Raw genomic sequence first — 12442 nt, 5'->3', positions numbered from 1 at the left:
TCTCCAAATAAATGTAATACTAAGAATAAAAGAATTTAACATTCCAAACAGGTCGGTCAGTGTAATAATGTACTCACTTAAGAATGCTCTGTGAAAATGTTCAGATTAGTTTCATCCTGCTAGAATTGTTTAGGAAAAAAACTCTATTATGATGGCTAGAGTGCAAATTTTATTTGAAGAGAGATTACAGTATGAATCTGTAGCTTGAAGTTTAGTTTATTGCCTGACAGTTTTCTGCAGTGGTTCTGTGCACACAGCTTTAGGAGCTGAGGTAAAATTGTTTATGCCATGTGAAATTATGAAATAAGATGGTTGAAAAGCCCTGTGATTCTTGAAGGGGGAAAGGCCTGTTAAAATGAGCCATGTCTGTTATTATAGAGTTTATTCCTTGCTAAGGCTTCCTCTTTTCTTAAAGTGTTTTTTCCATCTATCCTGAGTCTTGCCTATGGCTGGAGAGGGCAGAATCACATGTCTTTCTTTAAGGAGTTTCTATTTTCACTAAAAGAAAGTAAAAAGGGAAGTTTCAGGTCAACACTGAATTCTGATCAGCACCCAATGTGCTGGTTCATTTGTGTTCCCCTTGTCATTGGTCTTTTATAGGAAGTGGAGAACAGCTCTGAAAACACCCTTTGAAGTGTATCAGTGCTGGGGCTCTTTATGTTTACCAAGACAAAATGGTTTTTGATGTTGTTATGCTGATCTTTACTCCATTGTATTACTCCCAAGAATTATTTGCATTTTATCTGTGTCCTATAAAAATTATTCTTCATGGGCTTCTTCTTTTTTATATATTTTATATTTACCACTGTGGGTATCTAAATATCATTTGGTTGCTATGTGGGCATGAATTGTTTCTAATAATTTAATGTTGAAGTCCCTTGTTTGTGAATTTTGATGCAGCTTTCTAAACAAGCACTTTATTGTGGGTGCATCAAGTGAGCTACACAAAATCTGTGCAAGTTCTAGATGCAGACCTAAAGATTCAATGTATTGCCCAGATGTCTGGAATGAATCCTACAGTTAACCTTTCCATCATTCTGCAACTGATTACCCCACACCCATATGTTGCTTAATGTCAGATTTATTTTAATTGATCAAAAAGTTTTTATGCCACCCAGATGATGCTCAGATTTTATGAACAGAGCTCAATTTTTCAAAATAACTAAGTAAAAGTTCATATTATATTTTTCAGAGTAAACATTCATATAATTTCTGGTTAGTGAAATTACTCTTTATTTATTTATTTATTTACAGAATAACTTTGTTCTTTGTCTATAAACTGAATAATATATGCAAGGTTTGGGGGAATAATTAAATATGACATTTTTTTAGTTGGTTATATTAGTGGGGTACTTCACGTTCTTTCCTTGAAAGGCCAGAACTAGAGAAAAAACCTGAGATAGGTAGCTTGTAATAGTTTGGTGCACTTGTATATACCATGACTTTGCCAATCTTCATTTCTTTCTTATATGTGAGCTTATATGTTCTTATATCATCTTTCTAGACACTGTAATGAAATTAAAAATTTATTTGCCTAAACTAGAAGGCACAAAAGTTCCATTGTCCCCAGTATGGCTCAGAGTACAGAGTAAAGATTGTCCAAGGAGGTAGACAGCCAGTTAATCCTACAGAAGTAATTCAGTTATCATGCTCCTGAGCCCAGTTAAAAACAGCTTTCTGAAATATCTGATACTGTTGTAAGATGTGATACTGTGTGATTTGACTGTACTGACACAGCAAATTTACCTGGGGGCCTCATCAAAACCTCACTAAATTAACTTGCAAAATTTCTCTTGAATTCATAGTTATTTGGTCAGGCCCAGAGAAAAAAGATGTCCTAAAACATTGTTCATGCACCCATTCCAGGACTGGTCCAGAGGTATTAGAGTATTTAGCTGTGTTTTGAAACTCATCAGAAGTATTCAACTGTTTAGGTTATAACTCTTATTTCTGTGAGTCTCACAGATACACCAGACTACTCTTGTAGGTGTTTTTTTTGTGTGTGTGTGGTTTTTTTTTTGTTTGTTTGTTTGTTTGGTTTTTTTTTTTTTTTTTTTTTGTGTGTGTGTATGTGTGTTTGTAATTGCCATTGATCCATTGTAATATCAGAAAAAAGTAGATAAAATTACACTTTCTCAGCCAGTCTTATAAGGTAAATGATCCTTTGCAAGTTCACTGGTAATAATATTAACTCTTTTGTTTACTAAATGATAAAATAACAAGAAGACTATCAAGACAAACACTGTGTTTTGTAGCTTTTCCAGCAGTCATTATCAGCATATGACCATGTTTCTGTACTGGCAATGTAGAGCAGGACATTGACAGGCAATGTTTTGATATAATCTATTGTTTCAGTTTACATATGTCTACATGTGCCTGATTTATTTCAATTCCAACCTAGGTCTGAAAATGTAGCTATATATTTAGTTCTGAACTTTCTATCCTTCATTTTTATGTCAAATATTCTCCTCAAATGAATTGGTGCAAGGATGATCACATCTGTTACTAACAGTACAAACTTTACTAGCACCAAAAGAAATGCGAGTACTTTAAAAAAGAACACCTTTTCTTTAGCTGGCAAATATCTATTCTCAAATGATAACTTTAAATAGAAACAATTAAATTTTGCTGTAGTGGTATTTTATATTGCTATAGTTTTCTTTTATGTGGAAAGAGGAGATGTATGATGCTGATGATTGCAGGGACTAACTTTTTAACAGTTCACTCTACCGCTGTTTTCTGTTGCTTTTAATAGTCCTGACCTTTCTTAAGACATGTATCATTTAATGCAGCACTGTGGCTGGAAACCTGCATGTAACCAAACAGTTCTACCAAACTATTAGCTTATACTGAATAAATTTGAATTTCTACCATTTTGGCATTATATTTCTCTCTCTCTTTTTTATATTTTTTTATTATTATTTTTTTAATTATTTTTTCTCATAATATATGAGTTCCAATATAAAAAATTCCCATTAAATGATCTTCAAGGAAAAATCCCCCTTATGACATGCCCGGATGCACACCCCAGTTCTTGCTAACTTCATCTAGGTCCACCTGACATCACTTGTACCAAAACCAGACAGTTCTTAGGAGCAGAGGTAAGAAATTATTCTGAGATGTTTGGAGCTTTTAATCTCACGAGGAAAGCAGCTGTGTCAATAACTCCAAATAAAAATTGCTCTCACAGGATCAGTGCCCCAGTCTATATTTGTCTTGAAATTATTTATTGAAGAACTATTTTGCTGTCTTTCTGCAAGGCTCACATGTTTTCAGGTGGGATCTTTCCACTCTGAGGATGTCACTGCTGAATGGCGTTGTTTGAATCGTGTTTAATCTCTCAATTTTAACAAAACAAACGGAATCTGGAAGAGTAGCTGTCCTTCTCACTTGCGCTTCATTTCTAGAGAGCTAAAGGGCAAAACAGGCGTCTCAGCAGAATAAATTGGGTTAAATTGTCCAAAGGGGGCAGCCGGGGCAGGGCTGGATGTGGGAACAGACCAAGTCCTCCTTTTCAGGGAGAGCCCAGTGTGATGTTTGCTCCTGCTGAGGGCTCCATGGTGTCAGCAGGGTCAGCCCTACTCATCCCGAGCCTTGCTCCAGCCACAGTCTTGGCTTTCCAAGGCTCAGGCAGGGGGGAATCCTGCCATTGCCCCCTGGGCTGCAGCCGGAGCCTCTTCTGTTCCCATACCTGTTCAGGTAAAACGGGTCCTGGGAGCGGCTTTAGGGAATGGAAGGATTTTTTTGTAGGCTACAGGAAACAGCTTCAGCCTCAGGGCTTGTAGCAGCCTGGGAAATGAGGGCTTCTTAGTGGTGTTGGTGCTGAATGCTCAGTGGGATTATGGGTAGCAAATATACATGCTCTTTTACATTCAGGGATGGGTGCAGGAATGCTTATCCATAATGTTCAGGGAATGTAACAGGCTCTCACAGAACCAGACTTTCAGAAAATTCAATTAGTCTTAGAAAAAAAAATAAAAAAAAGGCTGTCTGGTTTAGACATTTTCTCATTGAAACACTGTCACTCTTGATCCCCTCCCACCTCTTCTCTTTCTGGGATGGAAACAGTATTGTAAACACCGTATTAACTTCCACACATTGGCTCTAGAACATTTACAATTATTTTCTGGACCACAGTAGTACGAGAATTACTCACCTATAAGAAAAAATCCACTCTCATTAAAGTATGAAAAAGCATTTACAGCATTGTAGCTCTCTTATATCCACTTTCTCCCTTCAGCAATGTATTTTATTTTCCTGTTGCAAGCATTAGGAAAGATATTACAAAGCCAACTTCAGTTCCATCCCTCTGCTTTCATTTTTCTCTGTCTTTCAGGTAAGAACAAATACCTGACAAAGAGTAAAATCTGTACAAAGTGCACAGAGGAAGGAAGCTGCATTTCTCTTTGAATAGCATCCCAGTTATTATTGATGAAGCATTCTTTTCCTCTAGAATATGCAGTCTTTATTCCATTTGCAACTTTACTTAAATTAAGAGTTAAGATTCAGCTGGAATATCTGAGCTGAACTGTCTTCTCACAGCTATATTAATAAGGGGTGAAAAGTTAGATTTGATTTATGTGATAATGCCAAAGATTCTTGATCCTGCATCGTTTTATTAAGTAAAGAGAGCAGTCAGACAAAAAAGAAAATACAGCATGAGTACTTTTACCTCTGCAATGTTCAGCCTTGCTGAATTAATGTTTTGAAGACTGGTACAGATTTCACGGTGATTGGTGTAGCAAAAGCAGGAATGTTTTTTGAGCAAGCCTAACCTAACCTGTAACAAGTTAGGGGTTACATGATCAAGCCCACTCCTTTGTTAAAGCATTAATAAATGTCTGGTGTATTTCAGTAGATTTTTGAGGGACACCAAATACATTTAATATCATTAAGCATTTTAACATTTAGCACATCCGTGCATTTTTGTGATGGGAAAGGAACAAAGGTTGGCGAAAGCATGTTTTCAGCCCCCAGTCTCCAGCATGTAATGTGCTTTTCTTTAAGAAAGTGTGAAGATACTTTGAAAGAAGTAATGGCTCCGAGCATCTAGACCTCTTCCCTGCCAGCTTGAAGAACAGCCAAGTGATGCAGACTTGAGCTGTAAATCTTTATTTAACTTTAGGGTTTTTTTACTGCTAGCAACAACCTACAAGGAGGACATGCCAGTATAATTAGTATAATCCGTTTAGAAACTTTCCCAGGTTTTGAGCAAGTTGTTCTATTAATTTTCTGCAAAACTGCTGCTGCTGTAAGTGCTTGTTGTGTGTAGCTTTCAGAGCAATGAGGATCTAATTGAACCTTGAATTTCTGTCAGGTACACTTCAGAAAGCATTCTTCTTTTCAGAAACCTTATTGAATGGCGTTTGCTTGCTGTATTTGTAAAAGACAAAGTTACAACTTCAGATATGACAGTGATGTGAGTGGTGTTAATATATGTGCCACTGGTTTTCCTAAGATTCACACTGGCATCCCAGTACTAGAATGCTTCCAAGATAGAGTGTTTCAACTTTCATTTTACAATAGGAAAATATAGTAATTTGGTTTTGGAATCATTATAATGTCAGGTGATATGGCAGGTGTCACTGTGTCTCCACTTGTTTCTAAAAGTTTCCACAGCCTAGCAATTGTCACAGTTTTTTGTGTTGGCACATACGTAAGTGAAGTTCAGTTTAGATATGTGCATATTGTAATCTATCACTAATTTGCAGAAATTGCTTTTAGTTTCGTTTATCACAAAAATTAAATCTGTAATTACATTGAGTAGCATAACTGAGGTTGAAATTAATCTGTGATCCTAAATGTGGTTCAGTAATGTAAAATATGCAAGGTATATTTGAATTTTACCAGACTAGTTTATAATTTGGCATTAGTGTTAAACAGCTGCTACCTTGAAGTGTATCAATTTGCTATACACAAATTTAAAAAAGAGTGGGAAATAGTTCAGACACTATTCTGTCACCGTCTGCACTTTCTCCACAAATTACAAACATGTGGAACTGCCGATTTTAATACTAGTTTTCTTGGGCCAAGAGGTTTTCATCTTTGAGAAACTCCATGTTACAATTTACCTACCCCAAAGGAATTGGATGACAATCTGATTTAATGTAACTTCAGATTTAAAGTAACAATATTACAATATACATTCCTCTTTTATATGTTTTTTTTAATGTACTATATATGGGTTGAGGATATTTCTCTGTAAATGTTTCCAGATGAAATATATCATCTTCTAGATGCACAGATAGGCACAGTAACTCCAAACTAAATCAAGAACTTACCCCAGCGTGAATTCGAATGACAGAAATAGACAGATGTAATGTGTAATTTCCAAAAAGGTTTTATTTTTCTATGCAATTACCAGAAATTAAATAACCAGAAGACTGATTCAGCAAAGAAGCTGAGTGAAATTGCCAATAAGAGGTTGGTAAATACAAATTTTGCATATTGAATTTTATTTCAGCAAATTACTTTTGCATATTTATTTATCCATCTCTGTCAGAAATCAACTGCATTGCTTGGCTGTTAAAAACCCTAAAATAGTAAAGTTTCACTAAAGTCTATTCTTAAAACTGTCAAGCTGTTATATACCCTCAAAACTTTCAGTAGGCCTGAGCACTGAAATTTGGTCTGACGTTTTCTATTGCAATAACTAATTTACTTAAGAAGAATTTGGTTTTAATCTGAGTATATTGAATCTTGAGCTCTTCATTCAGCATTATTTTTATGATTATTTTTTCCAAGAAAATCCCCCTTCTTTTTCAATACGTGTTAGGAAACCGAAGGAGTTGGATAATCATTATAAGGTAACAGTAATTGCCCTGACAAAGGATTTGGAATGGGGTGATGCCTAAATGCATTTTACACATGTGCTGCTCATTTATCAGTCAGTACATTGGGTAAACCTCCCTGTGACACAGAAGTGAACATCACTCTCCCACACTCTCCCACCTCACACAGGCCTTCTAATTGTGTGGGGTTTTTTTTTTTTTTTTTTTTTTTTTTTTTTTTTTTTTTTTTTTTCTTCTTTTTCTTTTTCTTTTTCTTTTTTCTTTCCTGTTTATGTGCTGATGTAGTCCATCTTCACAAATCTGATAAATCTTTGCCAAGTATGTCCCAGGACCATTTGGAGTTACAGCATGTGTGGATAGGCATGGGAAGTCATTCTAGAAACTTGCAGTAAAGCTGACAAGGAAACCTGGAGTAATGTTGAACCCATTAATGATGCTTTTCTGTAGGAAGCTCAACCTTGTCAGACAGATAATAGCAAATGTCATGCTTTTCCAGGGTAACTGTATAACTGCTATGTTGTTAGTTGTGAACTGTTCCTTTTTGGAATCAGTAAAAAATGCTGTATTCATTGGCATGACTCCATGGTCCTGTATCCAGTCTAATTTGTCTATTCCTACCCATCATAAGTGGTAACTTATTTTTGGTAAACAGAAGTAGACTCTAATAAAACATTTGTGCAAGGTACTGGGACTCCTGTGCAGCATCTTGGCTTAAAAAGAATGAAATCAAATCCTCGGTGGTTGTAATAAAAGTTAAACTCAATTAACTAATTCTGAAGCCCTAAAGTAAATAAAAATAATTTAAAAAATTAATTCTTTTTTTCTAGATAAGTGGAAAGAGTAGAGATGGGGACTTGATTTGGTCAGTTTTTGAGAACAAACTTGCTACTGGTTTCCTTCTGTTTTGTCAGTACCAGAGAGAGGTAATCAAAAGGGAAACAGGTTTCCAGGACTTCCAGGAGAGGGATCTGCTATAAACCATAGCAAGCTCAACTTATTGAGTGATGTATCTCTGTGTGTGAGGCTTTAGGTGGTATTCTCATGTTAAAATGCATTAAAGCAGCTTGTGAGGTCTTGTAATCTGTGTGCCAGTTAAAAGGTGAGCCGAGCTCACTGTTGAGACAAGCTTTGTCATGATACTGGGGAAAAAGACATTGGCATAATTCTGCAAATATTTGCTACAGTAAACACGAATGCTGGGCATTTGGGATTGCCTCAGCTGGAATCTTCTGTGTTTTTTGTGTGTGTCTGAGATGGGCTGGTTGTCACAGCTCTTACCTGGAACTGGAGAATTGGAACTCAGTTCTCTGTGTTAGTGTATCATTACCTGCTTTCAGATGTGTTTGTTTCCTCAGATGTTAAAGGAAGCTGGCTGTAGTTTACACTTTTCCTTTTATTCTTGTCTGGAAGGCATAAAAGCGTTGAAGGTTATGGAGTATTCTTCTATTGTTTTAGTGGAGGCCAAAGAATTTCCCTGATGGTTGTGCAGAGACTGGACTCTGTTGTTTGCTTGGAGGGTGACCAGTTTCCATTTGCTTCCAGAATATAAAAATTTGTCATTTTCTTGTGATCATAAATACCAGTCAGCTTGACTAATTTCAATAAACTGTGTGAGGCCATTAGAACAGCCTTTAACATAAGAGATCAGTAAAAGGAGTTGCCTTGGAATTTCCTGAAAATTGTCACCAAATTAGCAAATTATTCTTCAGGTTTTGTATGGGCTACATAAATCAGCGTATCATTTTGGCTATAAGTTTGACAGTCTCTGCCACAAAGGAAAAATTCAGTTTCTGGCCTTCATCTCAGAGGAGTTTTTAAATTGCTTTCAATGACCTAGAATCAGGAAAGGAGAATCAAATTCTTGCCTGTATTGTGCCCCCTCTATCTCCCTACCTTTGCCTGTTCTGAATCATGAAAAGGGCTCTGAATATGTATCAACTCCTAAGCACAGATTTGCTGAAATAAATTTCCTAACTTGAATTATTTGATTTCATTAGCTCTTAAATTCTAGTAAATCAAATGTAGGAAAATAAGAAAAGAAGTAACAAAAATGCTAGTTGGTATCATATTTTGAGACACAATTTTACCTAATCCCTGGAGAATAAAAACTTAGTGTAATCATCTAACCAAGTATGATCCCAAATCCCTACAGTTCATTTAACTGTGGGGCTAGAAAAGGGGAATACACTAGGGTGTACCAAAAATGCCTTCAGCAACCTCATTACAAGAGAAATTTCAAGTTCGATCAGGATAATTGGTTATGAATTTGTCCTCTTGTTCAGTTATGCCACAGCCATATGGAACAGTGGTGTGACTTTAATGTTCTGTGTAACTGTCCCATGACATGTAGAATATGAAGGATGTTAAAAACCATCCTGGGTTTCTGCTCATTTAAGTTCTGAAAGACCTTATCCTGAATTACCTGCACATGTGGATTTTTATCCTCATTCTCTTCAGCTCATGTCTTTCAGACACTTCTGGATGATCAAAGACACCTCCCCAGCTGAGCACTTTGGTGCTTCCTCACACAATTTCTGTGGAGCTCTGACCCTGTAATTTTGTAATCAGGCATCAATGTCTGATTGTCATAATTGTGTGCCTAATTTGCATTCAGAATTAGCAAGATTATGCATGTCAATTAGGTATGTGAGTCTACAATTAGATATTGCACATTCTGGTATTTGCACATGGAAATTGAGCGTACAGTTGCCCAGGAATGTTTGTGCACACAGTTGGACAGATACCCCAGTCAAACAGGGGCTCCAAAATGAGAGCAAAAAGAGACAGATAAACCAGTTTATTACTAAAAAGAGCTCTTTAAGGTGTAAAGTTGAAGTATGATTTTGACTCATTAAGAGCTGGGGACTCCAGCTTTTTGAGAAGTGTTTGGTATTTGAAAGTTACTGAAAGTGGAATTTAAGGTGGGTTATATCTCATTCTGAAATCATGTATTCTTTTTCTTTAAACTGCTATTTCAGTGGTATATGTCTTGCCCTGACATTTTTTCTCTACTAGTTGGGTTGAGATACCCTTTTCTGTTTTGCGCTTCTTTTATATTTTTTAGCCAGTTGTCAAGAGTGAAATAGCACTTGGAAAAAGTATTGTCTCTCCTGCCATTTCCCACCACCGGTCTTGATTTTCTTTTTACAAATTAATAGTCTCTTCTTCTTGTGTAGAACAGTTTTTAATAAATCTAATATTGATATTGACACTGATAAACTGCATTTATACTTCAGTGACCTAATGATTAGAATCTACTATCTTTTAGAGCTATGTATTCTCAAAGCTAAATTTCAGAAAGAATTATATTTATTAAGTATCGGATTCCGAAAATCTAAGGGAAAATAGTTAGAAAAGATACAAAATTACTATACAAAGTGAAAAGAAAATATGAAGATCTCTAAATAGAAACCAAAAACCAAAACAAAATTATTTGAGGGAATAAGTAGCCAAAAATGTATCAATAAATATGATGCCTTTTCCTTATTATTGTGCTAACACATCTTTAGTTTAGTGTTATTTAAAGAGTCAAAAAGGATTAACTGGAAATTATTTTGTTAATTAGCATATGTGTCATTTAAGCCTAAGATGTAGGTTTAAAGTATTCAGAGAGCTTTAATCACTGACAGATATGTTGAAACAACATTCTGACAAATGAAACCTTCTCATTCATGTTTCAGCATTTCAGGGAACACCTTGACAAACTTTTTGCCAAAGGAATTGGAATGCTGGACATAGCTTTAAATGAAGCGTTCAACATGCTCAATGAAGTGAGTTCACACTTTTCAGATCCTTTTTCTTTTTCACCTCCTTCTTGTTCTACCTTTTTTTCAACTGAGTTTATATTTGTGAAAATGTTTTAAAATGTTTGCTAAAGTATTATCATGTATTTTGTAGAAAAAATACTAAAGTGTGTTAGTCTGCCGGAATGTGAAAAAAACTCATCTAAACTAAGTGAGAAAATGTCTTTTGATTGAAGGATGTACCTTGGAAATAGAGCTCAAACCCAAATATTCACCAAAAAACTTTGACTTGACAAGTGTGCCTACCTTTATGCTGTGTGATCCTGGATTAATTAAAGGTTCTAATTCCTGTGTATTCATCTTGAAGGGCAATATTGATTGATTCTTTTCCAGGCATAAAATCCTAAAATGAAAAAAGGAGTATCTTCCACCCACTGCTTGTGTGTTGAGTTAGACAGTGTGGAACTAATGCCTTCATGTGGTGCATGCCAAAAATGACAATGGAAAAGGTGCATGAAGTAAAGGACACTGTAGGCTGTTTTTAGGGGTTTTATTAAGAATTATGGGCATCAAATAGAGTCTTGGGAACCAGAAAAACAGTGTGAATGCCTCAGTGGAAGAGATGTTCTATGCTAGTCCTCCAAATTTATGTAAACTGAGAAAAAATCATATTGCAGGAAGTGAAGGAGAAGACCTGAAATGAGATCTGTTTTGCTTTGGTTTAAAATCTGTGAGGTAACTGAAGTTATAATGATGAATGTGGTACAAAAATCTCATTAGACAGTCTGATAGTTCTGAGAATAAAGGGATCTGACATTCCATGTGCTGAATTGTACCCGTGATGAGAGATCTGTAAGATCACAATGGACTGTGCTACATGTATGTTCAGCTCTCTTCAAAGTGCTGTATTGATTGCTTCTATTTATACTTTAAAAGGAAGTATAATAGGTTCAATCCTTCTTGCATATAAACTTCCAGAAATCCCAGCATAAAAATCTTTTCCATTTTATACAGGTGTATCTGCAAAGTCTGTGAGAGATTCAATTAAGCAGCCTAGGCCAGAGGAAAAGCTACTGAATCTCCCCTTAGAAGAGTACAGCAAACCATTTTCCACTCTGTCTACAGGATGTGACCTCTATTCTTTGAATTATAGGTTAACTGAGGATGTCTCTTCTTCATTAAAAAAGAAAATAGTGGGTGAATGAGGAGGGGGAGGGAGTGGGTGGTGGTGTAGGAAAGGAAAAAAAAATAGAGAAAGCTTTGTGTTACACAAATAGTCTATAAAAATTCTGCTTGGATTTTAAAATAGTTCAGGGGTTACACTAATTAAACTCAGTCAATTTTGCTTTGCAATTACCTTCCAATATTTCCTATGGTTGTCAAGACTTGAAGATGTTTGCTACTGATATCTTTGAAAAGCTTGTTTAAAAATCCACTTCCAGATTCTTTCCAATTGTCAATTTATGCAGTGTACATACAGGGTAAGAATACAGAAGTGCTTGGTACAGTAGTTAGACACCTACTATGGCATGTGACAACTGCAATTATCTCTTTTGGTGACAAATGTGCTCTTTGCAGTGATTACCTTTAAAAAAAATCATAGCCGATTAAATAAAATTCTGTGACATTTCAAAGACTGTTAATCACAACCAAATGCTGTAAATGTCAGGATGCATTGAAATTTTTTCTGCTAACTGGTGAATCACTGAGTTAATTGTAGTTCATCATAAGCCCCTTGTCATTGTTATTATTATGGAAAACACTTTCATCACTCCTGCTATTCAGTAAAATTAAAAGTTTTAGACAAATATGAGAAGATATTACTCATCAAAGTATTTGAATTTAATCTCATTCTTCAAAATATTCAGATAACTGTGTAGAATAATGCAGATGCATACTGAGTGGTGT

At 35.7% G+C, this 12442-nt stretch overlaps 1 protein-coding gene across 1 annotated transcript in view; it reads left to right on the top strand.

The window, feature by feature from the left end:
• CACNA2D3 (calcium voltage-gated channel auxiliary subunit alpha2delta 3) overlaps nucleotides 1–12442 on the top strand; it is a gene marked incomplete at both ends in the record, with an annotated part of 408746 nt that overhangs the window by 189046 nt on the left and 207258 nt on the right. The window contains one exon of the mRNA XM_083869455.1: nucleotides 10472–10561. Coding sequence (XP_083725581.1) covers nucleotides 10472–10561 — 90 coding nt within the window. The remainder of the gene's footprint in view (nucleotides 1–10471; nucleotides 10562–12442) is intronic.

This window comes from Zosterops lateralis, assembly GCF_965231275.1.
Source record: "Zosterops lateralis genome assembly, chromosome: 11".
NCBI lineage: Eukaryota > Metazoa > Chordata > Aves > Passeriformes > Zosteropidae > Zosterops > Zosterops lateralis.
The sequence above is the reverse complement of the archived record's forward strand: the minus strand, read 5'-3'. Positions and strand labels throughout refer to the sequence as shown.